A 26,252-nucleotide genomic window follows, 5' to 3' on the forward strand; every position below is an offset into this window, starting at 1 on the left:
TATCACTAGAGGTCGCACCACAGGGGGAGGGAAAGAGGGAGGAAGCCACGCCCAGTAAATAAGGCAGGGTAACCTATGTGAAGCACATAGTAGGTTTTATAGTAAAGGCTAGTTGAAAGGTTGTACCTGGCAGCCTGCAATCATACTTTGACCCAAACAGTGGTTTCTTTAGTTTGTTACCAACATTTAAAGAGTCAGGAAATTTAGAAAATCCACATTTCTAGCTTCTTGTGAAAATTTGAGGGACTGGCAATCCAGGACCAACATGCCTGCCAAGTTCAGTCCACTTGTGCTAGGCAGGCACTAACCCGTCCACGGCCCCAGCCCAGCCTGCTGCTCTCAGGCTTTCAGCTTTGGGATTCCCATCATCGCACCCCTTATAACCCATCCTGCTTTCCCTATATTGAGGAGTTTTCTCCAAAACGTATTTGTCCTAACAATTCAAATAAACACTGACAAAAACGGCATTGTTTCTCCCAAACCCATCCCTGCCCACTTAAACAAACAGCCCTGAACAAGGCGTGGTTTGCCCTATTGCACAAGGCCACTCCCTTCCCCACCCAACCACAGCTAGATGACAGCCTGGGAAGGCACTGTTCAGCTCCCCCTGGGAGTGGTTGTCATCAATAGTGCCACCGGGAAGCCCCAGGCCCCCAAGCCCAGCTTCCGCATGGGGCGGCCTAAACTCTTCCACAGACTCTCTGAGAGTTTGCCTGTCCTCCCGCCTGCAGTGGCTCCTGGGGTTTCTATAAATGGAGCCCAGAACCAGGATGACCAAGAAAATAATAAACTGGGAAAGAAATTTAGAGGCCCCTTGCTGTGGCACACACACAAAAAAAGGCTGCATATTTCAAAACAAAACTGAAAAAAGATATTTACTCAAATGGCCACATGTTATCTCTTATGATGAAACCACAGGTGGTTTTTGTTTTCTTCTTTTGGTCAACCTGCATTTTCTAAATTTTCTGCAATGAATATCTATTGCTTTCGTAATAAGAAAAAGTTAACTTTTGAACAAGTGTCATGCAGGGTGTCATGCGGGGTCTCTGGTCCCGCTCCCCGCACAAGAACACAGAATATGGTGAGTCCAAAAAGGAACACCCATGGGGCCACAGATAGGGGAGTCATACCGCTATATTCTCACTGGTGGCTGGGTTGGAGACACAGGAAGCAGGAGCCATATGTCCGCTTCTGCTGTTGCTTCTCTGCCACTGACCCCACTTGCTAACTGCAATCCGCGCCTCTACAATCTGCAATCCACAATCTGCGCTTGCTAACTCAGCCACAGCAGTTATATCAGTGGCTAATGGCTAACCCGTAACAGCTGATGGCCAACTAGTCACAGCTGATGGCCGTCTACTACCCGAGCCAGCACCTTTCCACGTGAGGCCGAGAGCCTGGAAACTGCTCTCTGGGACTCTGTCCCCACAACAAGTATTCAGATATATTTCAGAAAGAAGCAAGTAATCAGACCATGAAGCTCTGAGATGGGATAGATACAGTGGGGATGGAAAAGAAGAGGGAACTTCTGGAGATCTGGGGAAAGAAAGGAGAAGCTCCAAGACTTGGTGACTGGATTATGCAGAGGGACAACCTGAGTCAGTGGAACCTCCAGGTTTTCTGTCCTGAAGGGGAGGTAGTGCCACCAACAGAAATAGGACCAGGTGGAGGAGGGGCGGCTTCTGGAAAACCAGATAGAAGGTGAGAGGCACCAGGTACCAGATGAACACCAGTTTTATTGATTTTATTGTTGGGTTCTTATTTTTTGTTTGCTTATGCCTTGCCTTACTGGGGGAGGATTTAAAGGCAGCTTAAAAGCGACTATAAATGATGACATAACATGAGTATAAAATAGGAACAAGATGAAAAAAAAAAGCAAGAAGGAACATAAAATAAGGCCAGGAAGAAGGCAAAAACATGAGTCTTGTAGTCCTTGGGCCATACAGTTAGCTCTGAGGGTTCAGGCTGCAGTGCAACCTGACAAGGCCTGAACACGCTAGAGGTGAGGATTCTGGGCTTTGTGGAGAGGATGGATTTGGGAGTAAGCCATGTAAGTGTGAAACGGAAGGCTGGGGAGATCACTATGAGAGAGAAGCAGAGCAGGCCTAGAAAGGAGAGAACAGAAAGTGAGGACAGAGCCTCTTCTTGGAGGAAGGGAAAGCAGAAGAGGAAAAATCAGAGGAGCGCAGGAGACCCAGGAAGAGGGAAGTTCAAAGGCAAGGTGCTTCAAAGTCTACCAGGGTCAGGAAGGAGGAAATTGGGGATGATGGGCGGCTGACCATCAAGCATCCTTGAGAGGGCAGTGGCTGCAGAGGAGCCTGGTGGAAACCTCTGGGGCAGGGAGGGAGTTGGGGTGGAGGCTGTAGCAGGTGCAGCGGGGAAGGGAAGAAGACCCAGGGCCCTCACCAAGGACAGCTGTGGGCTGAGGACAGGCCTGTGCAGGCTTTTAGGCGTGGAGGGAGAGGTACAAGGGGCAACCAAACACATGATACAAGATTACATTGTCGACCCACTAACTCACTTGGGGTTTTCTTCCCAGTAGATTTTCTCTGACCACTTACCCTCTCCTGTATGATCCCCTTTGCAATCAGTTTATGACCTTGGGTTAATTAGGCCGACCAGGGTTAGTCTGTGGCCCCCAAGAGGGGGCCCATAGTGTTTAGGAAAAATAAAGGACTTGGACTAGATGACAAGATCCTACCCCAAAACTATGATGTTAACCTCTGGTTACAGGCTGTAGGGCTCCCTGCGTGTATAGCTGGGGGAGGCTATCAGAGCCAAGTCGTTGAGGGGCAGTGACTGGCCCAAGGTCACACAGCCAGTGGTTGGCGACAGAACTAGGCAAGGAGGCCAGTGTTCCTGAGCCCCAAACTTTTTGCTCTGATGTCTCATCTCCAGACGACTAGACTCCTGGCTTTGGTTTCTATCCTTTCTTTGGAAGTGGGACAAAGGAGCCGAGAACCAGGCCAAGAAGCTGTCAGGGCTGGTCCCAAGCCCCAGGAGGCTGGGAACCCAAGATCCACACCCATGTAAACACAGGCCAGCACTGATACCTCTTACTTGGCTCTTGATAGCTTCCTGTAAATCAGTTCCCCGCTATTATCTTGCTTATCCCTGCAGGTCCCCTGGGAGCCAGGGAGGGGCAGAGAGTATTAGCCCCACTTCACAACTGGGAGAAACTCAGACAAGGAGGAAGGCAGTAATTTACCCAAAGTCACCCAGCCAGCAAGTCAGGGGTGGGGTTGGAACAGGAAGCCTGCGGGAGATGGGGTGGTCAGCAGAGCACGTGGCCTATTGGGCTGGGGTCGGGGGTGCCATGGGTAGCGAAATGCACACAGCCCCAGGAATCAAGGGTCCCTTGTCTCTTCAGGAGAGTGATCTCGCCGTCCCTGGAGCGAGACCTCTGGGGACAGGCTTTGCTTGCTCCCCACTGGTGCAGGGTACTACTGGGCAGGGATGGAAGATGGGCAGAGACAGGGGATGATAGCCACAGAGAATACAGGTCTGAGGGAGGAAGCCATCATAGGTCAGGCGTCCTGGAGGGAGGTCTGTGCTGTGTGCTTTTCTTCTAGCTTCAAGTGGCCCCAGGGAACCCCTATGCCCAAACTGGGCCCAAAGTTTCCCCTGTTGCCCCTCACTGCCACAGGGCCAAGGAGCCCTCAGGACACCTGGGGAGAGAGGCAGATTGGCGCCGGTGAAGGTCAAGGAGGCCATGGAGCTGATGACAATGACTGGCTCTGCCTTCCAAAGCAGTAATGAGAAGCGTGACCACAAACCCAGGGTATGAATACAGCTTCCATTCAATCTCCAAACTATCCCGAGTCTGACAATGCATTTTATGGTCATCCTCGTTATGGGACAAATCCTATGTTTGGTGGAGAAAGCCTTGGAAACATTCCACTAGGGAGGCAGGCTTGGTTCAGTGCTGGCACCTCTCCTCACATGTCACCTCCAGCCCGGTCTCCCTTTGCCCCACTCCCTGGCCTACGACAACGTAATCTGTCCCATAAACCATGCCTCCCAGCCCTGCCCTCTAAGAGAACCATTTCTAGGGAGACACAACCCCCTAGATGGCACACTAGAAAGAGGGCTGGGCCCAGAGTCAGGAAACCCAGGCCCAAGGCCCAGCTCTGCCTTATTTTAGTAGTGTGGCTCTGTGCTTCAGTCTCCTCATCTGCAAATTGGAGCGAGTCAGAGCCATCGGGCTATTTTGAAGTTCAGTTGTAAGAATGGAAAATGATATAGGAGTAGAAAAGGCTGCCCAAGCACTGCTGCATACAGGGACAAAAAGCAATAGCTCCCTGGGACAGCTAGCGTTGCCCAGAACCAGGAAGTCACTCCCTGCTCTTACCACAGCATGACTAATGTGTCCTCTCAGCTGGCTGAGTTCTGCTCACCGGAGGATCTGGCCCAGGTCCAAGGAGGGCGCTGACAGCACAGCCGCGCTGGGTGCTGGGAGCCAGGGTTCCTGGCAGCCAGGCACAGTGGGCAGGTCTGACCTGTGAAAGCGGAGATTAACGCCTGGGGCCTGGGCTGGTTGCAAAAGGGGCTGGTGCTCCTGACGCAGTCTTCTCTCTGCTCTCGGTCTCACTCATTCTCCCAAGCTGGTTCCCAGGAGAATGGGGAGCTAGGGGAGAGTGCGTCACCTCTGCCCTGGGCACCATTCTACTCCCAGGAGGTAAGCAAGCAGGCTCCTTCAGGTGTGCACACAACATCACACACCAGCCCAGGCCCAGCGCGCACACCCAGCACGAGATGCACAGGGAGAAAGACGTCCACACAGAATGAAGCCAAGGCAGACACAGACACATAGCCACATGGCCACTAAGAAACTAAGCCCAACCTAGATGTGTGCACACAGGCACAGAGAGCAACATACACACCCAGACAGGCAGGGTGTGCTGGGCATCAAAGTGAAGGTCATGCATCCTTGGGAGCCAAGTGGTAAGATTGGCCCTAAGAAGCCCCTGCCTGACCATGTGAGCATTGTGGAACCCAAAGACGAGATGCTGCCCACCACCCCCTTTTCAGAACAGAAGGGGGGGAAGCCAGAGCCGCCTGCCATGACCCAGCCAGTACCCAGCATACCAGGGTCTCCTTGGCAGCTGCATCTGGAGTCTGGATGTTGTTCTATAAAGACCTTTAACAAAATCTTTTTAAAAGAAAACAAACAAACAAACAAACAAACATAGGATTATATGTAATACACACTGCTCAGGACAGACGTCTGGATATATAAACATACACATATGGACACACACATATATACATCTTTCATAAAGATAGACACCCACATTTATAGACATAGATACACAGACTTGCACATATATGGAATTATTCAGAGTTTTGCACAAAGACAATACCCACTTTAAATACATAAGAGCAAAAACAGGGACACAGAGAAATGTACATGAACACAAATGTGTAATGTATACACACCTAGTCATCATTTCGTAGTTATTGAACACCCACAAGCTGCTAGTCATGCTCCGACAGAAAGAGCTCCTCCCCCTCCAGTCGCACATACACAGAAACCCAAGCTCCCTCTAAAAGTAACTTGGGATTGGTTGCATTGGGGCCCACTCTCTAAGCCAAAGGTGAACTTCTTTTCTGTATGTGGTCACCCATGGTGGAAAAAATACTCAACTGTTGATGTAGTTTCATATAATAGAAAAAAAGTTAAACAACCTAAATATTCCCAAATGGGGATCTAGTTGAAGAAATTATGGCATTCAGGGTGACATAGTAAGCAAACATACAGTATGGTTATAACCTCTGGTCAGAGCTTATTAATAACATGAAAAAACACTGTTGCCACTTTAAATGAAAAAAAAAAACACAAAAAATACAAAGTTGTATATACAACATGATCACAAAAATTGCAAAAATATGCATACAAGACTGGAAGGAAGTATATCAAAATGCTATTATTATCTTTGGGAGTTAAGACTATTAATACATTTTTAATCTTCTAATTCTTTGGATTTTCCAATTTTTCTGAGTACTTGTTATGGAGAAAAATAAAACAGACTTTTAAAAAATCAACTAAGGGTTGATTACACAGACATTAAAAACATACGATAAGGACATACGTACGAGTATACATGCATATGAGTATGTAAGAAACATACAATTTTATCCAGTTAATATAATCAATATTCCTTTAAATTTAGATTCAAGAATGGAGAAAGCAGGGAAAAAGAGGCAAAGGAAAAAGTGATAGAGATTTAAAAAAAAAAAAAGTCCCAGAAAAGGAGAGAGAGAGAGGGAGAGAGAGAGAGAGAGAGAGAGAGAGAGAGAGAGAGAGAGAGAGAGAGAGAGAAGCAGAGCAAGCTGGTGGGTTTGGACCCTCTGGTCCTGCACAGCTTGAGCCCCGCACCTCATAGGGCCTTTCCAGCAAGCCATTGCTCTTCGGCCTGTCTCTAGGCTTCAGTCACACAAACCTGGAGCTGAACTTGATCCTCAGGGTCCCCTCCGTGGCTCACTGGTTGGCTTTTTATCTTAAGCACTTCAGGGTTAGCAGCAAACATTGAGCCCCAGACCCTGTGAGAGCACAGAGGCATGAATGAGTCTCTCTCTCTCTCTCTCTCTCTCTCTCTCTCTCTGTTTAGCGGGGGAGATTCAGCCTCAGCGAGTGACCAAATTTGGAGTGTCCCATGTGCCAAGAGAGCAGTGCGGACCCTAATACAAGAGACACTTCCTGGAGAAGGGGAGTACTAGAAGATGGTTAGAGGGGAAACAGGGCATGGCATAGGGAGCCCTTTGTTTTTTTTTCTTCTTTCTTTTTTTTTAAACTTATTTTAAATGTGTTTTTCCAGGACCCATCAGCTCCAAGTCAAGTAGTTGTTTCAATCTAGCTGTGGAGGGCGCAGCTCACAGTGGCCCATGTGGGAATCGAACCGGCAACCTTGTTGTTAAGAGAACCTTGCTCTAACCCACGGAGCTAACCGGCCACCCCTGGAGCACTTTCTAAACTAGATGATTTGACAAAAGTAAAGACTTCGAGTCAGAAGTCAAGAAACAATTGGGGATCAGGGAGTGGGGATCACTGGGCTGGGCTGGGCTGGTCCAGGTTGGTGTCAGATTTGAGAAGGAGTTCATTGCTGGCAATGAGAACTGGTAATGGTCATGAGTGGGGAGGCGCCAGAGGGAAGTCAGCAGCACTGGAGGGATGAGTGGCGGAGGCAGTGGCAGGGACGTAGGGTGACAGAAGTGCTAACCAGGCAGTGACCCTACAGGAGAGGAGACATAGTGACATGGAGAAGCTATCAGAGAATAAGGGAGGAAGTTCGGAAGGGGTGGCAGATTAGGCTTCCTTCCCCAGCCCATAGCACCTTTAGGGTCCCTTGGAGCACTTTGAAAACCTCTAATCCAGAGTCCTGAGTCTTTCATTTTGCATATGAGGAAAGTGAGGCACAGAGAAGGGAAAACATTTGCCTAAGGTCATGGTTGATGTCAGAACCTAAACTTGAACCCCAGTCGCTGCCCCAGAGTGGGGTGTGTCCGTCGGGGTTGAGGTAACAGCAGGTCATGGAGCCAGGATGGGGGACCCCTCAGGACTTGGCTGCAATGGTGCAGTTCAGCACCTCCACCTGGGGGGCCAGGGGACAAAGGGAGATGAGGTGGCTGGAGCTCTGGGGGATGGGCCCTGGTGGGGCAGGAGTCGGACAGTCTTGATTAAAACTAAACTTGGGGATTATCTGAGGTTTCACTTGGCTGGGATTTCTGTCCCTCAGCCATGCTCTTTCTCTCTCACACACACAGCTATAACTTCCTACAGAGGGAGCTGGGTTGAGACAGGGTGAGTGCTAACCTGGGCCAGCAGCTGCCTAGCAGGTGTCCCAAGTGTGCCTTAGAAATATCTCTCCACAGAAATAACACCCATGTACCCAACTCTAAGAGTTTGCAAAGAGCTCTAACAGCCACTTGGTAATAATTCACTTGAGATACTACCTTTTTTTCTCTGGGGCTCACTTTCCTTCTGGGTAAAACAAAGTGTTTCCCCCAAGGTTCCCTCTAAAATTCCTTCCAGCTCCAATTCCAGGGAATGTTCTCTAGATTTCTGCTCTTCTCAAAGCCCTCGCCCAATGAACCCTCACTCCCATAGGATATCTGGGACAAAACTTCTGTTTAAATTGTTGACAACTGGCACCTGGGCCATCACTAGGTCCTTATGTGAACTTTGAGTGCCAAAGCCGAAGACTGGGTCCAACCAACCCAAGTACAAGAATTTGGCCAATGGTTAAAGTTTAGGCTGTATGAGGGTCCCCTCATGCTCAGGCTCTGAAACAGGGGGCCCCCAACCCGAGACCCTGGGCCCTGAGGACTGTTAGAAGGATCAGAGAAGGAAGGTTAAAAGGCTCAGGATTGCCCCAGAGCCTCAGCATGCACAAGGTGCTGTAGAAAGGAGGGGGAAAGGGGAGGGGCACCACCCGCCCGGTGAGGTCATGGGAAAGCAGCTCTGGCGCTGACACCTGGGGAAACCCGTTTCCAGGCTGCTTCCCACGCTACCTCTCCTGGGAACCAGCTAAGTCCCAAGAGGGGAGCCCCAAACCCACCCCCTCCAGTCCAGTTCCCATCACACTGTCCCATCTAGTCCAGCCCCCACCCTTCAATCTAGCCTCAGTCCTTCGTACCCAACCTGTCTTTATCCACACTGTTGGGCCTTGAGGAGGGCTATGAGAGAGCAATGGGCTGACGGCTCCTGGAAATGACACAAAGACAGCAGCTTCAGAAACTTAAGGCTTTATTTGCAGACTCTGCACTGCCCTACCTTCTATAGGCTGTGACCATGGAGAGAGAGGTGACCCCCACCCCCCCAGCCCCTTCTTCCTTCATTCAGGCTCTAGTTTGCAGCTCCTCCCCCTCCTCTCAGTGGGCCTTGCCTCTCACTTCCTGCCCCACTCCTGGCCCAGCCAGTTTGGGCAGTGCTTAGGGAGCCGTGAGACCCAGTTCTTCCCAGGAACCAGCACCGCCCTCCCTGGCCTTGGGGGTTAAGGGCAGTCCAGGTGTCAGTTTTGCTCCTCAGCTGCCCCACTTCTCTGCTCTCTTTCTCCTTGCCCTTCCTCCTTCCAGACCCAGCTTCGTGATCTGCCTCCTGCTCCCCAGCCTGCCTCCTGTCCAAAGGCTCCAAGTCCTCACTTTCTGCTCTCTCTCAACGTTTCACTGACTCTTGTCTTACCCAGTCCATCCAAAACTTCTCTTCAAACTGGCTGGACACTTTCCAGCCCTCCAAGATACCCAGCTATTCCCTGGACTCGTTGTCACTCCTGTGCCACAAGAGCTCCTAATTCAGCCAGACTGACCTGAGGGCCCGTGATAAGAAACTGGGAATTGGATCCCAAATACTTGGAAGTGGCTGACACTTTTAGGACCATACCATGAAAATCAAAGTGCTGGGATTTCTCTGTAAGCCTTGACCACAGAAATCTAAGCCAGCTTTCCCTCCTCCAGGCCCTAAGCTCACTGTGGCATATGAGTGGGCAGTTAGAGGCCTGTGTCCCCACAGTGTTCAGAATGGAACTGAGTCTCATGGGGTGGCCTGGCCCTGCCAGTAGCCCCCTCGAAGGCCCCCTACCCAAGGTTCCAGATGTCTGTGGCTTTATGCCTACTGCTCTCTACTCTGCCATAGTTGTTCAAACAAAGCAGAAGAACTTCTTCCAGCGGCAGCGAGAGAGGGTGCGCACACCTTTGGCGTTCAATTTCTTCTCCAGACGAGCTTTGTGTTCAATGGCACTGAGAATGGCCGAGTCAAACACCTCCTTCAAGTTCTTCTGCGTCAAGGCAGAGCACTCGAGGTAGCAGCAGGCTCGGATCTTCTCGGCCAGACCCTGAGCCTGGGGTTGGGGCACAGGGCCCTCCCGGCCCCCCTGGTCCAGCTGAATCAGTACATTGACATCATCCCTCAGGTCTGCCTGGGTGCCCACCAGCAGCACGGGCGCCTGGGGGTTGTGAGTACGGATCTCGGGCAGCCATTTCTCTGTGATGTTTTGGAAGGAGCTGGGCTGCACCACGCTGAAGCAGGCCAGGAAGACGTCGGTATCGGGGTAGCAGAGGGAGCGAAGGCGGTCAAAGTCTTCCTGGGATGGGAAGGCGAGGTCATTAGTAGGATTATTCCGTCACAGGGAGCAGGAATTCGCTTGGGACTTGGGGTTGGAGACCTGAGACTCATAAGCAAGGGCCCAAGGCCTTCCCCATTCCTGATCCATCTGGGGTCCTCCCGGCCTCCAGCCCACCTCCCTCCAGACCAGTAGAGGCCGCTCCCAGCTTCTCACCTGTCCCGCCGTGTCCCAGAGCTCAATGCGCACGGGGGCTCCATCCACCAGGACTTGCACTGTAGGGGCCGAGCGGGGGATAGTCTGATTTAGGAGAGCGTCCAGGGGCCCACCAGGCCTCACTAGCGCCACCTCGGGGCCTGCACCCGCCTCCCTCGCGGGGGGCTTCCAAGCTCTCCAACCTGCGCGCGGGCCCCAACCCTCGGGGGCACAACCCCCACCCCCAGCCACGCGACCGCCGGGGCAGTTGAACGTACCGGAGAAGGTGTCCAACGCCGTGGGCCGGTAGCGCGCGGGGTACCCATTGCAGGTGTAGCTGACGATGAGGCTGCTCTTGCCCACCGCGCCGTCGCCCACCAGCACGCACTTGATGCCCAGCTCCGGGGGCGCGCTGCCCCGCCGCGGGGGAGGGGTCGGGGCTCGGAGCGGGGACGACTCCACCTCGCTCAGCTCCCGCGGGGGCATGGCCCGCTCCGGGGACAGCCCGGGACCAGGCTCCGCTGAGCTCGGAGAAGCAGGTTCTGCTGGCTGCCTCTGACTGAGTTCGCCAAGGCCAGGCGCATTGGTCCGCCGCTACCCGCAGGTTTATGTGGGCCCCGCCCACCTCATCTGCATATCCCAAGCGGCCGGGATCCGCCCACCCGCCAGGCCTCCTTCGGGACCTCCCCTAACAGCGCACCCAAAGCACGAGGCCAGGCAATCTCAAACAGCCTGAGGAAAAGAGGCAGGCAGACGACTGACGCTCAGAGGTACAAGGACAAAGAATCGCCAAAATGAGGCAGATCTAGGTATCTTGGTGGAGAAAGATATCGAGGACTTATTATTAGGAGGAAGAAACAAGTTGGGCACACATAACAATCGCGACATGTTCAAATTAAACCTGTGTTTAAATTAACACAAAAAACTGGACATATGTTTGTATGAATTAAAGTCTGGATAATAATTTTATTAATTAAAGAATGGTTTTTTAAAATATACAGATCATGAAGAGGCAGAAGATAAACTCAAGCGTGAACACAACAGTCAGGAATGTATTGGACTCCCTTCCACGGAAGAGCTTCCTCTACACTCAGCCTGAAGGCAAGCTTTAAACACCTTCCCTCTGCTCCGCTAAAGAAACTCCGGGTGCTGGGGAGGACCTTCAGGGGCAATTCTTCATTTGAATATTCTCAGTCCCCAAAGCCCCTAATGTCATCATCATCAAAAACACATGGTTAATTACCTATTTGTTGGTGCTGCTCTGGGCCACCCACTGTCCTTGCCCTCAAGGAGTTTACAGACTGAGACAAGATATGGAAGGTAGCCCTAGGAAGGTCACCAAGAGAGCAAGTGAGGAGTAGCCTGATGCTAATTTCTTCTCTTTATTGCAACCACACCACCAAATGACAGCAGGCCCAGAATCCTCTCTCTGAACTCCAAGGCAGTCTTTCATCTCAGCGTATGCAAAGATCACTGAAAACATGCCATTCAGGAGTTGTTGCAGGAAGAGTGTTGTGAGGGGGAGAGAGCAATAAATATTAAAGAAAAAAGATAATCCTATTTCTCAAATAGTTGATAGTATAAAAATCCACCAATCCAAATCTCTGAATCTCTTGGGAAAAGTCTCAGGATCCTTGATTTCTTTTTCTACTTTTTTTTTTAAGTCAAAAGTTGAGGACAACAGAAAGTTGCTGATTTAACCATCAAAATCTTGACTATGGAGAAATGGTGGGATCCCTAGTATTCACTTCTATATCCCATGTCTACATCCTACATCCCCTATGTCCAAACATCTGGGGATACTAATAATCCCTAATTATAGTCCCTCCCAAAGACTTCTCGGCCACATCCACATGTTTATCCACCTAGCAAGTGAAAGAGGCCCCAAAGTATAATTTTGCCATTGTATCCCACAGAAGGTCTTGAAGGCTGTTCTTTTTGTCCTCCACAGGGAATAGGAGTCAAGAATGGGGATCTGAAAAGACCTGGACATCAAGAGACCTGTCCCAGTATTTCTTGTCCTTCAGCTCATTAGCTGTATGACTCCTGAGAAATCACTTGATCTACCTCAGCGCTATAAAATGACAGGTGAAGTGTGTTTATTTCTGAAAGCCTTTCTGGTGCTAGATATCTGTTCAGGCAACCTAGGGAAGTTGCCTCAGACCAGGTGTCTGGACAAAATTACTACACACACACACACACTTTTACAGTGCTCTTGTCCTCTTACCCAAATTTTAATAATTGTAGCTATAAATATGAAGGTAATCCTGTTTCTTTCTGCAGGTAGGAGGCGTATAAATAATACACAAATGGAAGGCGGTGTCTGCTGCACATGGGTAAAAGCCTTGACTTGGCTTGACACGAGCCATTCTTCTCTGGCCCCATGGGTGGGGACACCTTCTGACCTAGGTCCCTCTGTCTGAGCTGGTTTAGGGACAGTCTTGTCAGCAAGAGGGGGAGGGAGGAGACAACCTGGGGAGCTGGTGAGTCACCTGTTTCTCAGCTAAGGACTTGCAATTCTGGCTGCTACTGTTGGGAAAGTCCCTTCCTAAGGCTGGGTAGAGTCTTAATAGTTCTAGCAAATCATCTGTCCCATCTTCCAGCCAGACACACATTTGCTAAGATTTAAACTTGGCCCTGACATTCTCCTTGGAGAAATGATCAATTCTAGGACTGGGACAGGAAATATACAAGATGAGCCTGGAGCGTTTTGTAGCATAGAAAGTTAGGAAGTGCTAACAAAACAATAGGAACACAAGAGCCAACTGAAAGAGCTTCCAAAAGTCAAATATGGAAGAAGTTGAGCAAAAATATAAAGTAGTATCAGATTATAGCCCAAAATATAAAATAAATATCCACAAGTTTATTTTGATATAAGTAGCTGAACACGTAACAAATTTCCCATGAAGAATTCCAAATAATGTATGTAGCTACTCTGCCCTCAAAGAGGAGTGTAAACCCCAGTTCTTTAATTGTGGGCTGTGCATAGTGACTCCCTTCCTAAGAGGACAGTATCAAATGGTAGAGGGGAAAAAAAAAAGTATCTTTACAGTGGAGAATCCTAACACTCCCTCAATCAGGTGATCGAGGTCAAGATCAACATCGATAAGTCAAGTTGATAGCCGGTACCCTTGATATGATGTAATGCAATAGCATTTTCCTCTGGTCTTCCTTACAAGAGCCCCAGTCTAATAAGAAAAACATCAGAAGAGTTCCAATTGAAAGACATTTTATGAAATGCCTGCCCAGTATTCTTCAAAACTGTCGAGATCATCAAAAACAAGGAAAGTCTAAAAAACTGCCACAGTTAAGAGGGGTCTGTGGAGACATGACAACTGGATGTAATTTATGCTGGATGGGTTCCTGAAACAGAAAGAGGACATAAGGTAAAAACTAAGGAATTCTGAATAAAATACGAACTTTAGTTAATAATAATGTGTCAATGTTGATTTATTAATTGTGACCATATAAGGTAAGATGTTTATAATGGCGGAACTCGGGTGTGAGGTATATGGGAACATTCTTATCAATTTTTCTGTAAATCTAAACTGTTCTAAAATAAAGTTTATTAAACAACAAGAAAACAAAAGAAAGCCAAAAAACTAAAACGTGGCCCTGACATTGAATCATTTTGTTTCCAAAATGTCCAACACAATTGTACAGGGCTTTAGCCTTATAAAAGTGCTTTATTTGCTCTCTCTCTTAAGAACCCAAGTGAGATTGCTGAGAAGAGAGAGAAAGGTGAGTATTTCGGGACCCAGAGGAGTTAGGGGACTTGTCCTAAGATCAAAGAAGCTAGTACGCAAGTGGCAGACAGTCCCAGAGCCAGCAATCCACAGGTCCACCGTCAGGTGTGGCCAAATTCCTAGGCATTTCTGTTCATTCCTTATCTTATTTAAAATGACTGCATCCTTTGGGATACGTATAGCCAAACCTTGACTCAACAAGAATAAACCCAAAAAAAATCTACCCCTACACCACTACCATGATTTTTATACTGCTGAAAAGGGTTTAACAAAAGAACACCAGTAGTAAGCGTTTACTCAAAAAGGCTCTTTGTGAATGAAATGCACCTTGTGCGGTCGTTTTCTATTTTCTCTGCATCGTCCACTACAAGGCCCCCAACTCAGGCCTGCTGCTCAGAACTGGCACAGAGACTCACATGGGCAGGTCAGAAAGCTTTGAAATAAAAAGGATTCCAGAAAAATGATTTTATATTTAACAATTTGTTTGTCCATCATATCACAGTAAAGCCGGGAAAAACCCACTTATTTATCAACATACTAACGATAATAATACTACAATAATTAGACTGCACACTTTTGGAACTTTCCAGTTAATTGGGTTTCCAGAGGTTTTTCTCTACTTGATGTGCTTGTATCCTGGCAGGGAGTTGGCAAACTCAGTGAATGGAGCTGAGTCGGCCCCATTCTACCCCCTGGAACAGGAGCCAGCCCTCAAGCCCCATTGTCCCAACCCCCTCCACGTCGTCCTTTGGTCCCAAGGCTCAGGCTGCCTCCTAGGCTTCTGATCTGCCCTCCCCCTCTTCCAGACCCAGCCTGAGCCTCGGCTTCTCCCTACATTTCCCTCTACCTCCTCTCCAACCAGCTGTCCCCTTGAAGCTCTTTTTCTTGGCCCAGATCTTGTGTTCAAGCCCTGGCCAGTATACTTGCAGGGGTTGCTACCTAAAATGTTCATCTAAAAGGACTCCCCTCTCCTTTTATTAAATGAACTTGCCTCCTAGCTTCCTTATTTCTGACAGTGGAAGCACAATTCTCTGAAGCTAATGAGCTGGAAGGAATGGAACCTGAATAGTCTCCACAGTTCACAATATATTCGGACTCCTTCCCCCTCGGTCCTCAGTCCTTTCTTTGAAGTAGTACTCGACTCCCCTCTTCCTTCTGGCTTCCTTTGCTGTAAGAATCACCTCTTACCTGCCTCCCTGACTTTGTTTTGTTCATTGCTAGTGCACCCAAGCTTCCTAGGACAACAAATTTATCCTGCCCCCCTTCCATTCAAAAACCTACAGTGAATCCCTATGAGCCACAGATAGAGTCTCTGCCTGGCACCCCACATGCTCCAGTCAGAGTAGCCCCTGTCCCGCCTCTCCCCAGAATGGGATAAACAGCCACTGAAAATGATTCTTAAGAGAATTTCAATGACATGGGGAAATGTTAAAAGATAATGTTAAATAATACAGAATTATATAAAAGTTTGAGCCCAAATATTAAAAAACAAGTGTACAGTGAGAACAAAAGAGGGTCCTATATATGAAGAATATATACCAAAATGTGAGTGTCATTACCACGTGGCGTGAAGCCTGTTCTGCCTGACACGTAATGAGCACATGTTAGCTAGTAGTATTATGGCACTTCTCAGCATTTTCTCCTTTTTCTACAATGAACATGTTACTTTTGCAAAGAAGAAAGTCATTAAAATTAAAAAAACATTCGTTGTATATTTAGAAAAAAGAATATACACTAACATGTCGACAACAATTACCTCTGAATGGCAGGATTATGACTAGTGTGTTCTCATTTATTCGCTCCTTCTGTGAGGGCTTCAGGACCCCAGTGTGGGCTAAGCACTGTGGAAAGTTCTCAGCATACAGCAGTGAACAAAACAGGGCTCACCTGTTCTCCTTGACCGTGCTCTGCCGGACATCAACCCCCTTTCTCTGAACTCACTGTTTCACAAATTATGAGAACATTCCATGTTTCCTGTGTGCATATCTCATACCTCAATTAGACTACAAGCAGTTAGAAGATGGGGAAGGTCTTATACAATTTCCAGCTCTTACTGCCCCATTCCAGTGGCATCCCACTGTAGGAGCTTATTAACTAACATGGAATTAATGAATAAATGAATGGTGAGGTATGGTCTGACAAATGATAAAACGACCTGTGGGCAGCCCCACCTTCTCTGATGCCACAAGCACTTGTCCTAATGGCCAAGGCGTGAGCCCAACCAAATCCTTAACTGCTTCTCCGCAACACTGGCTCCAGTGGCCCAAAGCTTCCTCTGGAACAGACGCTGGGGCCTGAAACCACTGAGGTTCATTCAAGTCTCTGGGGTTAACTCTAGAACATTTGATAATGATGATTATCATAAAGAACATTAGCAACTTTACAAAAAGAGGACCCAGTAAGCAAGCATCAATAATATCACCCCAAATTCTCTTCTTGGTATTGCTTATATAAACTCACATTTTACATAGTTGTAATCAGGGATATTTAAATTATTTAGCAACTAGTACAACCTCAGAAAGCTGCTAGTCTTGTGCTGGCGCTGCTTTTTAGAACACCTCTGGTGTGCCTGACATTAACCCTTTCGTGGCTGAACCCTGGAGAGGAGTGGCAGGAAGGGGCACTCTCAGGGAAGTGGATATTTTAACAACTGGAATGCCCATACTGGTGTGTACCTACTGAACTTCTTCAGTCTGGCTGGATTTGGAATGAGTGGGAACCAAGCAAAGCGGGCTTGGGGACAACCTGAAGAAATAGCAGGAATCAGGCTCAGAAGGGGAAAGAGAGAATCTGGTCCACTTTGGAACTAAAAATAGCTCAGCCTGGCTAAGTGGTGAGAGGGACTGGTAGGGAGTGGTGAGAATGAGCTGGAAAGAGAGGCAGGAGCCAGATCCGGGTCACACACAGCTTCTCTCTTCCTTTGGGGTTATTTCCTCGGGGAACAGTTTGACCTAGGGTGACCGGGACTGAGGGCGTGCCAGGAGGCAGTACTTCTAGTGCTAAAACAAGGAGGGCTGGTCGCACTAACTAGACCTCATTTTGCTCCTGCTGCTCTTCAGAAAGACCACAGCAGATGAAACTAGAAACAGAGCAGGATTTTCCAAACCAACATGAAATCAGCTTTCATTATTTTCTGTGAAAGTACTGATATGAAAGGTTCTAATTTTTATTCACATTTAAGTTAATATAAAGCTAGTATTTCTAATCCATTCCCTTTCCCCTCCTTTATCTCAAATTACAATTGTGTCAATAAGAGATGAGTTAGCTTGATGGTCCAGAGCATGGGAAAAAGCACCTGGATTGGGATGCAGGTCGTGCCACTTACTAGCTATTGTCTTCTTTGGGCCTCAGTTACCTTGTCTGTAAAATGGGATTAAAACAGTATCTTCCCTCGTAGAATGCTGTGGAGATTAGAATAGTGCCCACACATAAAGAGTGCTCTGCAAGGGTGAACTATTATTATAATTATCTTCCCCCAGGTCAGAACAAGTTTTTTTCAGATGAAGTCAAGGCCCTGCCTAAGAATGAACAATACAAATTTGCCAGGTTAGTAAGGTTCAGAATTTTGTTTTCTGTGACCAGGATAGGGAACACAAAAAGAAATTAGCATTTATTCATCAATCTAATATACTGGTATTGTTATTATCTTTATTTTACAGATGAGGAAACTGAGTCTCCATAGAGGTTAAGTGGCTTGCCTGAGGCCTCACGGCTAAGAGAGAGTCAGGAATGTGGAGCCCAGGTCTGTCACTCCAACATCATCACCCTCTTTTCAGTTGTGCTCATAAGTTGTGCATGTTTTATTATCTTTTGCCTTATAAACACTAATCATTCTGACATTTGGTCAGAGATCTTTTTAAAATTTTGTGTTGTGATCAACTTTATTGAGAGATCATTTATGTATAGGATGCACCTATTTTAAGTGTATAGTTCAACGAGTTTCGACCAGTATGTCCACCTATGTCATCACCACAATCAAGATACAAACATTTCCATCTCCCCTAAAAAGTTCCTTCTTGCTCCTTTTCAGTCACTGCTGCACCCCATGCCAGGTCGCAGGCAAACACTAATCAACTTTTCTGTCACTATAGCTTAATTTTTTCCTGTTTTAGGATTTCAAATAAATAGAATTATGCTTTATGTAGTCTTTTACGTCTGGCTTCTTAAGCTCAGCACGTCTTTAAGATTCACTCATGTTGTGTATAAGGGTAATTTGTTCTTTTTATTGCTGAATAGTATTCCATTGTATGGATGTACCACTACTTGTTTATTCTCTTGTGGTGGACATTTGAGTTGTTTCCAGTTTGGTGCTATTATGAATAAAGAGGCTATAAACATTCCCATACAAATCTTTGTGTGGATATGTGATTTTGTTCTCCTGGTACGGAATTGCTGGGCCATAAAGGAAGTGCCTGTTAAACATTGTACCGTTTCACAGTCCCACCAGCAATGACTTCCAGGAGTTGCTCTACAACCTCACATCAATTGGTGCTGGTGGTCTTTTTCAACATTTTGGACTTTATTGTTGTTGTTGCTATTGTTTTTAAATACAATAATCTCATAATTTTTAAAAATTTGAAAAGTTTCTGCAAGAGGCCATTGTGGGTGAGTATATAGGCAAGTTTAATTCAGACATATGCAGTGTGACATAGTGTAGCCACGCAAGCGCACATTAGCATGTTAAGTCATGCACTCATTCACCAGGCACTTCCCAAGTCCTTACAGTGTATTGGGTCTTATGATCTACAAGGTTGAAGGCAGGATGAGGGCGGGTTGTTAGATTTTATTGGGCTTCACACTGATCAGAAAAGGTTCTCTGGCTCAGACATCATTTGAAATGTATCCTAGACTAAGGGACAGCTAAGAAGCATAGCTACTGGCTCTGAGGCAGTGCCCTGAAAACCATTATTTCCTGGGCACTGTCCCCATGTGTCTCTAAATGGACTGTCACAAGGGTTTGGCTTTCAGAGAATCACAGAATGTTAGAGATGCTCCGTTTACAGTTGAGGAAAGGAGAGGAGCTTAGGGGGCCAGGTGACTTGGGCAACAGCAGCATCTGGCTGAGTGTGATTCTGCATCCTGAAAAAAGGGTGGCCTGGTGAAACTGCATGGGGTGGTGGTGCTGGGAGAACAAAGGCCAGCCTGTGAGGGGCTCCTGGAAGAGGTGGTGCTGGCACAAAGCATGCACCCCATCAAGATGCCAACACTCCCTAAAAGCTTAAAAAATTATACTGAACACTAAAACTTTTCATTTTGAGACCAAATAGCTTCAAAGGATGTCATTTCTAGCATACATTGAATATTGATGTTTAAATAAAACAATTACCTCATTCTTTTAAATGTATGCATTGGAATCTAAATACCAAAGCAATTTGATATGCTCCATCACCCATGTCAAAAAAAATATGTAGACAAACTTTAACAGTTGGAAATTTTATGTTCTTTATATTCTCTTTCACTGTTTCCTTTCAATCTTACTGTAACATGTGTTATGCTTGAAAGTTTTCATTGATACCTTATCCTAATTATTTGTAATTAGTATATACATTTTTTTGGGGGGATATTATAATGTTATATTTCTTGTTGTAAGGCTCTAAATCTTTTTTTTCCACCCCTCCCAGGATCTGAATTCACTACCTACTTCCCCACCTCCTCATGAATCAGGGGATGTGTGTCTTTCTCAGGGGTCAGGCAGGGTGGTGAGAATCAGTGTCACTTAACTGTCCTAGGCTGTCATCTCCTTACAGTCAAGGCTGTCACTAGTGGATGACCTATACCAGGCCGGGGGTGGAGGAAGGATGAGGGGCAAAATTCTCTAAGTCTTAACATTGTTTTCTTTTGAATTATCATTATAGTTGTTATTTAACTAGTCAAAACATAAATATATTACACATTTTGATAAAAATAATTATACATAAAAAGAAAAATTATATTAGAAATGTATCTCTTAATGAGATACAGAGCTTTTTTGTTTTAATTTTCAAATCGTTTGTGTATTTGTGGATATAATGCTTGACTGAGACAAAGTTCAGCATCAATTCTATTCGTATATATTTTTTGTTTTGTATTGATGTAAATTCGGAGAAACCTTGTTCATATAAATCATTAGATGAGAATGAAAGGAGGTTTGGTTAGCAATGTTACTGGAGTATTTGACCCCCTTCCAAATTACACGACAAAAATATTAGTGATTTTTTTCAGTCAGTTAAAATCAGTTCTCAAACTGTATTCAAATTAAAGATCTAGAAACCATTTGATGTGCAAAGGACTTACTACCAGGTCTTTATTCTCTTTGTGGGAATACCATCTGAATTCCAGTGATCTTCCTGCAGATTTTTAGGCCCCGAAGCAATACACCATGGTCTACAGGGTGTTGGTTTCACCAGCCTGGTCGGTGAGTGTTCTTTTCTTTTGATGAGTAGAAGCAGGGAAGGCAGAAGGGAACCTGCCTTTGCTCCCAGGCACCTTCTCCTGCTGGTTACTTTTCGGAAAGAGCCAAGTGAAGCTGAGGCTCTGGACACCAATTCCTTAAAACTGTTTGACATCCTGTGCCCCATGGGAGAGACTTCTATACCCTTAAGGAAGAGTAAACCATAGGGTGGCCAGATGGCTCAGTTGGTTAGAGGGCAAGCTCTGAGCAACAGGGTTGCTGGTTCAATTCCCACATGGGCCAGTGAGCTGTGCCCTCCACCACTAGACTGAAGACAACTTGAGCTGAGCTGCTGGTGTGTGGCCAGATGGCTCAGTTGGTTAGAGCGTGTGCTCTTAACAACAAGGTTGCTGGTTGAACCAGCGACTGGAGTTGGAGCTGAGCTGTGCCCTCCACAACTAAGATTGAAGGACAACAACTTGACTTAAAGCTGATGAGTCCTGGAAATACACACTGTTCCCCAATAAAGTCCTGAAATACACACTGTTCCCCTTCCCCAATAAAATCTTAAAAAAAAAAAAGAAAAAAGAGTGAACCCTAGTTTTGAAGACTGCTGGCTGACCTGAAGATGCTTTTATTTCTCACCCAGACAAGTGTCTTTTTCCTTCCTGCCTAGTGGCTTCTCTGAGGCCACTAGGCCTACAACCCGAGCAGGTGGTGGGGAAGAAAGAGGGAAGACTGGGTCTGCACAGACATTGGGCGGGGCTTAGACATTCACTCAGTGAGAGAGGAGATGACAGTAACAGGGAGGGGAAGAGGCTTTTTGAGAATTAGGCCAATTCAGGTAGGTTTGGAAGCGTCTGGAAGGGAACCAACAGGGAAGGAGAAGAGATTTATAACCCCTTTGTAAAGAATTGGGAAGAGGTGTTATGAGTGAGCTGAGGGCCCTCTTTCCTTCAGCATACACATATTTCAACAGGGGTCAATAAGGTGCCACGCCCCATCCCAGGAGAGGGGTGTACAAGACACCTGTCCTGCCCTCAGGGGGCCTATCCATTGTGGGGGGGGAGGAGGGATGAGGGAGGAGAGGGGACAGGGAAGAGGAAAGAGAGGGAGAGAGAGGAAGAGGAAGGGGGAGGGAGGGAGAAGTGGAAGAAGGGGGAGGAGGGGAGAGGAGAGATAGAAAGAAAAGTTACCAGGCAGTTGTAACACAGGGTGATCAGCACAGGGGACTCAGGGAGCACCTAAGACGCACCCTGATCCTGGCAGGGGTGAGAGTATCAGAAAAGCCAGTCCAGAGGAGCAAACCTGCAAGACTAAATACCCAAGTGTCTGGAGGAGCGGGGTGCATTCTGGGAATATCCATCGATCAGCACTGAGAGATAAAAATAGACCCAATGGAGTTTAACTGGATATGAGGCAAAGAACTGCTCAGTTTCCTTAATAAATCTTGTAGCTGTTTTAAAATGTATGTATATATCATGATGATTCAAATACAAATTAAATTTAAAAACTAATTCCTAAATCTCCCATGCAGAAGGATGCCAAATGATTTATACTTTACCCTAGAAGAAGCATAAACCCCCACGCCTTAAGTGTGGGCTGTGTGTAGTGACTACTTTCCAAAGACTACAGTATAAAAAATAACTTTATGGCGGAGAAAGCTGACAAACCCTACCTCAAGGTGGTCCAGGTCAACATCAACAGTGAGTGATAAGTCATGTTGATAGTATGTACCCTGAGACAATGGTTCTTTACCTTCCCCAAACCCATAATCCCAGCTAATCATGAAAAAAAAAGATATCAGACAAATTCAAATAGAGAACATCCTACGACATACCTGGCCAGCAGTCCTCAAGGAAACAAGGAAACAAGGAAAGTCTGAAAAACTGCCATGGTCAAGAGAGGCCTAAGGAAACACGACAACTAAATCGAAGGGGATATCCTAGATGGGATCCTGGAACAGAAAGAGGGCATTAGGTGAAAACTAAGGAAATCTGAATAAAATATGGACATTAGTTAACAATCATGATATTAATATTGGTTCACTAATTATAACAAATGTACCATACTAATGTAAGATATCACAATATGGGAAACTGGATGTGAGGTATATGGAAACTCTCTACTATTTTCTTACTTTTTCTGTAAACCTAAAGCCATTCTGAAAAAGAAAGTCTATTTAAAAAAAAAATGAATTACTTGCTTAAGTCAATTAAATCATTCCTTTTGGTCTGGGTCTTCATTCAGTCAACAAGTACTACTAATAGTTAACTTGTATTGAGCATTTGCTAGGTAAAGGCAGAATGCTGAGTGATTTACATAATATCCTGTAATACTCACAGTGCTGTCAGGTAGGTTTTCTCATTGATAAATGTAGAAACTGAAGCATGAGAAAGCTCATTCATGAATTGTTTAATAAATATTTATTACTTATTGACTGCCCCACAGGTGCTGGGTCTCTTCCAGTTAATGCCTTGCAGTGGCCTCTTGTGTCACTGTTTGGATGGAGCTCAATCATGTGACCTCCACCTCTTTCTCCCCATGCAGGCCTTCCTTCACCCCCACAATGGTATCACTGCACCATCTGCCAGGTCTCCCAAGAGCTACCCTGCACTCTTCCTCCTCCCTCCCCCCACATCTAACTTACGACTTAGTAAGTCCAGTGGGCCCTTCCTCAGAAATGTCTTCCCAGAGTCTCCCCAATCTACTCTCTCTTTCTTCAGGATGAACCTTCACCACTTCTCTTTTGCTTCTGCCTCAGGTCTCAACCTTTCTGATGTGGACTCCACCAAAGCCACCACCCATCTTTCTAGAACTCACATCAGATGATCTCATCCCCAACCAAAGCCTTCCAAGGGCCCATTCAATAGCTTTCACAATCTGGCCACAGCTGGTCCCACTTCCTCAACTGTCCTGCTCCCCCAGTATTCTAGCTTTTTGTCTTCAAACATCACACTGTTTGCAGGCCTTTGCTCGTGGTTTTCTTGAGGCCTGCCTAATGCCTTTCCTTCTTTGCCCTTGGAAACCATACATGCACTTCAAGTCCTACCTCAAATTCACCTGCTTTCGTACACCTGTCCTCTCTCTCCCTGGTCCAGCAGTCAGCCCTTACCTGTCTCATGGCAACTACCACATGGATTCTGAGGGGTAGAAGCTGGTGGATCTGTATCTGCAGCTGTGAGTTCCCGAAGGCACCTCTGATTTCTGTGCTCAGCAATCTTCAGATTATTCTCTGCAACCAGATTCTGTTATAGCAAACCAAAATGCCCACACTGCATAACTAGGTGCCAGTCAGTGGCCAGCACAAGAAAAGCCATAGCAGTTCTGAGAGGGAAGCTGTGGTCTAGGGAGGAGGTAGACTTGAAAAACTTGAGAATGACTGTAGGTTCAAGCTACATTTGGAGTTTATTGAGCATATACTTTATGTTAGACATTATGCTATAGCTGTGAGCTTTCTCCTCGATCACCTCATTTACTCTTCAACACAGACCTCCTAGGTAAGTATCATTATACCTATTTCTGTAGATGAGGAAACTGAAGCTGAGAGCAACAAATGTGCATGGCGTCAGCTAGCGAGTGACTGGGATAAGAAGGCTGGTCTTATTACAAAGTCCAGCCTAAGGATTGAGGCGTGAATATGTGGAAGAATACGGCTGTAATCACCTCAAGAGGGAGTATGTACTGAGTCTGTAGCAAGCAAGGACCATTTAGGTCCCACCCCAAAAATCCCAGAGAGCAGTGGAGCCCAAGAGGAAGGTTTTGGGGACAGTAAGAAGGTGGCTGGAAGGACTCTGTATCCCTGACATACCCTCGCTCCATGCTGACCTGTTCCGTGCAGGGGGAACAAACTGCACAGTCCATACCCGAGGAATCAGCAGGAACCCTCTTCCCTCAGCTTGCACTGGGGGCATGGACAGTGTGACTGGATTTGAATACTGCCTCTTGGTTCCCTACTTCCTGGTCACAGGACTTTGGACAAATTGCGCCACCATCTGAACTTCAGTTTCTGCTTTTGCAACATGGGGAAAAGAGCAGTACCTACTTCGTAGCATCAGTGTGCGCGTAAAATAAAATAACGATGAATATTAGGTACTTATTTTGGTGCTTGGCATATTGTCGGTCCTCAGTAAAGTTATTTTTCGTGACTATTGGATCTTTGTCTGTACCTGTTTTCCCTAATGCAGGTGATCTGGGGTGGAGCCTTACGCACGGAGCACGGCAGCTCCCGGGCTGGGATCACTTTTCCAGGGCGGAAATCTCCTGCCTACCGCCCAACTCTGGCACTTTCCCTGCTTGACCTAGCCTACCGGGCAGCGCCCCTGGGTGGGGGAGAGCCACTCTCGGCCACAGGTTTCGGGCGGGAGTAAGCGAGACCCGGAAGCGACTGGAAGTTATCTTGGACTGAGTAACCTGTCACCCCCTCCTGGACCTGGCCACTCCAGGCCCAGAGAGCCCTCGGTGGGAGCTGCTGAGGGTCCAGTTGTCTGAGCCTGGCAGGGAAGTTCGGCAAGACTAGTGTGACCACACAATGTACGTGCAAACCTGGACGCTGTTGAGAGTAAAGGGGACACTCTTAGTCGTTACTCTTGGGCTACCCGTTAAAGCAGGGATGGCAGTGACCCTGGCCAAGAGCCTTCCACTTTAGCAAAGTAGAGTCCTTGGACCCCAGAAAGGAATAGACTCCATCTGGGTCGCCTCGGTGGGTAGAAGAGGGAAATCCAACCACAGTCGCACACGAACCTCGCAGTTCTGCCCCTTAGAACTCTACACCCTCCTCCAACGTCATTTGTCCCTTGTTCCTGCCAGGTTTTGCAGGTATTGTCCCCAGCTCGTCCGAGCTCCCACAGCGCTGTAGCTAAATCACTGGGTACGCCCCACGAGGGCAGAGACTTTGCCCATTTTGCTCTCTGCTGTGCCCCCAGAGCCTGGAACAGTGCCTGGCACAGAGAGTGGGTCCCCTTGTGGAATGGGTGACCTTATGAGCAAATCCATCAATCGCTTTTCTAGCATTAATTATCTATTTACTGGCCCATCGCCCCTGCTGGATTATGACCTTCAAGGACGGTGCTGTACTTATCTCTGTGACCCCAGCTCCTAGCCCCACGCCAGGCACAGAGTAAGTGCTCAACATCATTTGTTGAATGAATGAGCGTAAGTATCCTAGCACCCCTTAGCTGTGCTGTCTTCTCAGCTGCCCCTTCTGTCTCCCCGCACACCGAGGAGCCACTACGGAGCAGGTTGGAGACAGGTTTGGTAGCACATGGCTTCCCACTGGCTGGGGCACCCAGCTCTGCCACTTTCTGGAAGCTGATGGGTCCCTGGATGTGAAAGAAGGGAGGCCAGGACTGCTTGCCCGCGCCTTGCGAAGGTAGGATCAAGACAGCTACGAGATTGAGGAGTGGGAGCATTTCCTGGGGACCCAGGGCAGCGAGCTGTTTGGAAAGGTGGGAGCAGAGTTGGACAGGGAGGCCAATCGGTCCTCTGAGGGAGGGAAGCCTGGGCACGAAAGGTGCTGAGGACCGGCTCCGAGGCTGGGGCTGGATGACGCTGGGCAGGTCCCGGAAGGGCTGAGAAAGCCGGGATTACCTCCTAGTGTCAAAGCCCGGAACTGCAGCAGGGTCCTGGAAGGAGAGGACTGTGTTCCGAAGGGACTGTCCATCACCCGTCTGGTCTCCAACCGGACGAGTCCAGGGCTCCGCCCCAAGCAGTGAACCGCCGCGGCCTTGCGGCTCTGGCCCTCGAAGGAGGACTGGGTCCCGGCCCGCCCCGCCCCCTGCCCGGGCCCCGCCCCGCCCCCGCCCGGGCCCCGCCCCGCCCGGGCCCCGCCCCGCCCCCCGCCCGGGCCCCGCCCCGCAGTCCTCGCAGTGCCTCCCAGTGGTC

The 26,252-nt window shown here is 47.6% G+C and overlaps 1 protein-coding gene across 9 annotated transcripts; it reads right to left on the reverse strand.

Annotated features, from left to right (window-relative positions):
* Positions 1 to 586: 586 nt before the first annotated feature.
* RHOV (ras homolog family member V) lies at positions 587 to 26,137 on the reverse strand. 9 transcript variants are annotated; one of them, XR_016020847.1, is made up of 9 exons: positions 25,959 to 26,137; positions 23,485 to 23,617; positions 22,210 to 22,326; positions 10,532 to 13,616; positions 10,275 to 10,333; positions 9,689 to 10,079; positions 8,642 to 8,704; positions 6,444 to 6,543; positions 587 to 5,152 (listed from the first exon to the last, which is right to left on the reverse strand). XR_016020847.1 is itself a non-coding variant. In XM_088797148.1 (9 exons), exons 5-9 carry the CDS (start codon positions 10,737 to 10,739, stop codon positions 6,497 to 6,499), a joined length of 768 nt encoding a protein of 255 aa, XP_088653274.1. In that variant the 5' UTR covers positions 10,740 to 13,616; positions 14,327 to 14,432; positions 22,210 to 22,326; positions 23,485 to 23,617; positions 25,959 to 26,137; the 3' UTR covers positions 587 to 6,496. The 9 variants fall into 9 exon arrangements, 7 of the variants coding, with proteins under 7 accessions (XP_088653274.1, XP_088653275.1, XP_088653273.1 ...); XR_016020848.1 differs by having other exon boundaries at positions 8,637 to 8,704; XM_088797148.1 differs by adding an exon at positions 14,327 to 14,432 and having other exon boundaries at positions 587 to 6,543.
* Between the last annotated feature and the right edge of the window lie 115 nt (positions 26,138 to 26,252).

The sequence above is a fragment of the Rhinolophus sinicus genome, chromosome 3, assembly GCF_057876585.1.
Source record: "Rhinolophus sinicus isolate RSI-liver-muscle chromosome 3, RSI-T2T, whole genome shotgun sequence".
NCBI lineage: Eukaryota > Metazoa > Chordata > Mammalia > Chiroptera > Rhinolophidae > Rhinolophus > Rhinolophus sinicus.

Bases quoted from the DNA above. Each gene is read 5' to 3' on its own strand.
- RHOV (XM_088797146.1), bottom strand. From the start codon at position 10,739: ATGCCCCCGCGGGAGCTGAGCGAGGTGGAGTCGTCCCCGCTCCGAGCC. The intron at 10,080-10,274 runs GTGAGAAGCTGG...TTCCCATCCCAG, and splicing joins TCTGGGACACGGCGGGACAG to GAAGACTTTGACCGCCTTCG. The intron at 8,705-9,688 runs GTGTGCGCACCC...TGTCATTTCCAG, and splicing joins GAAGAAATTGAACGCCAAAG to GAGCCGTCAGCCCATTGCTC.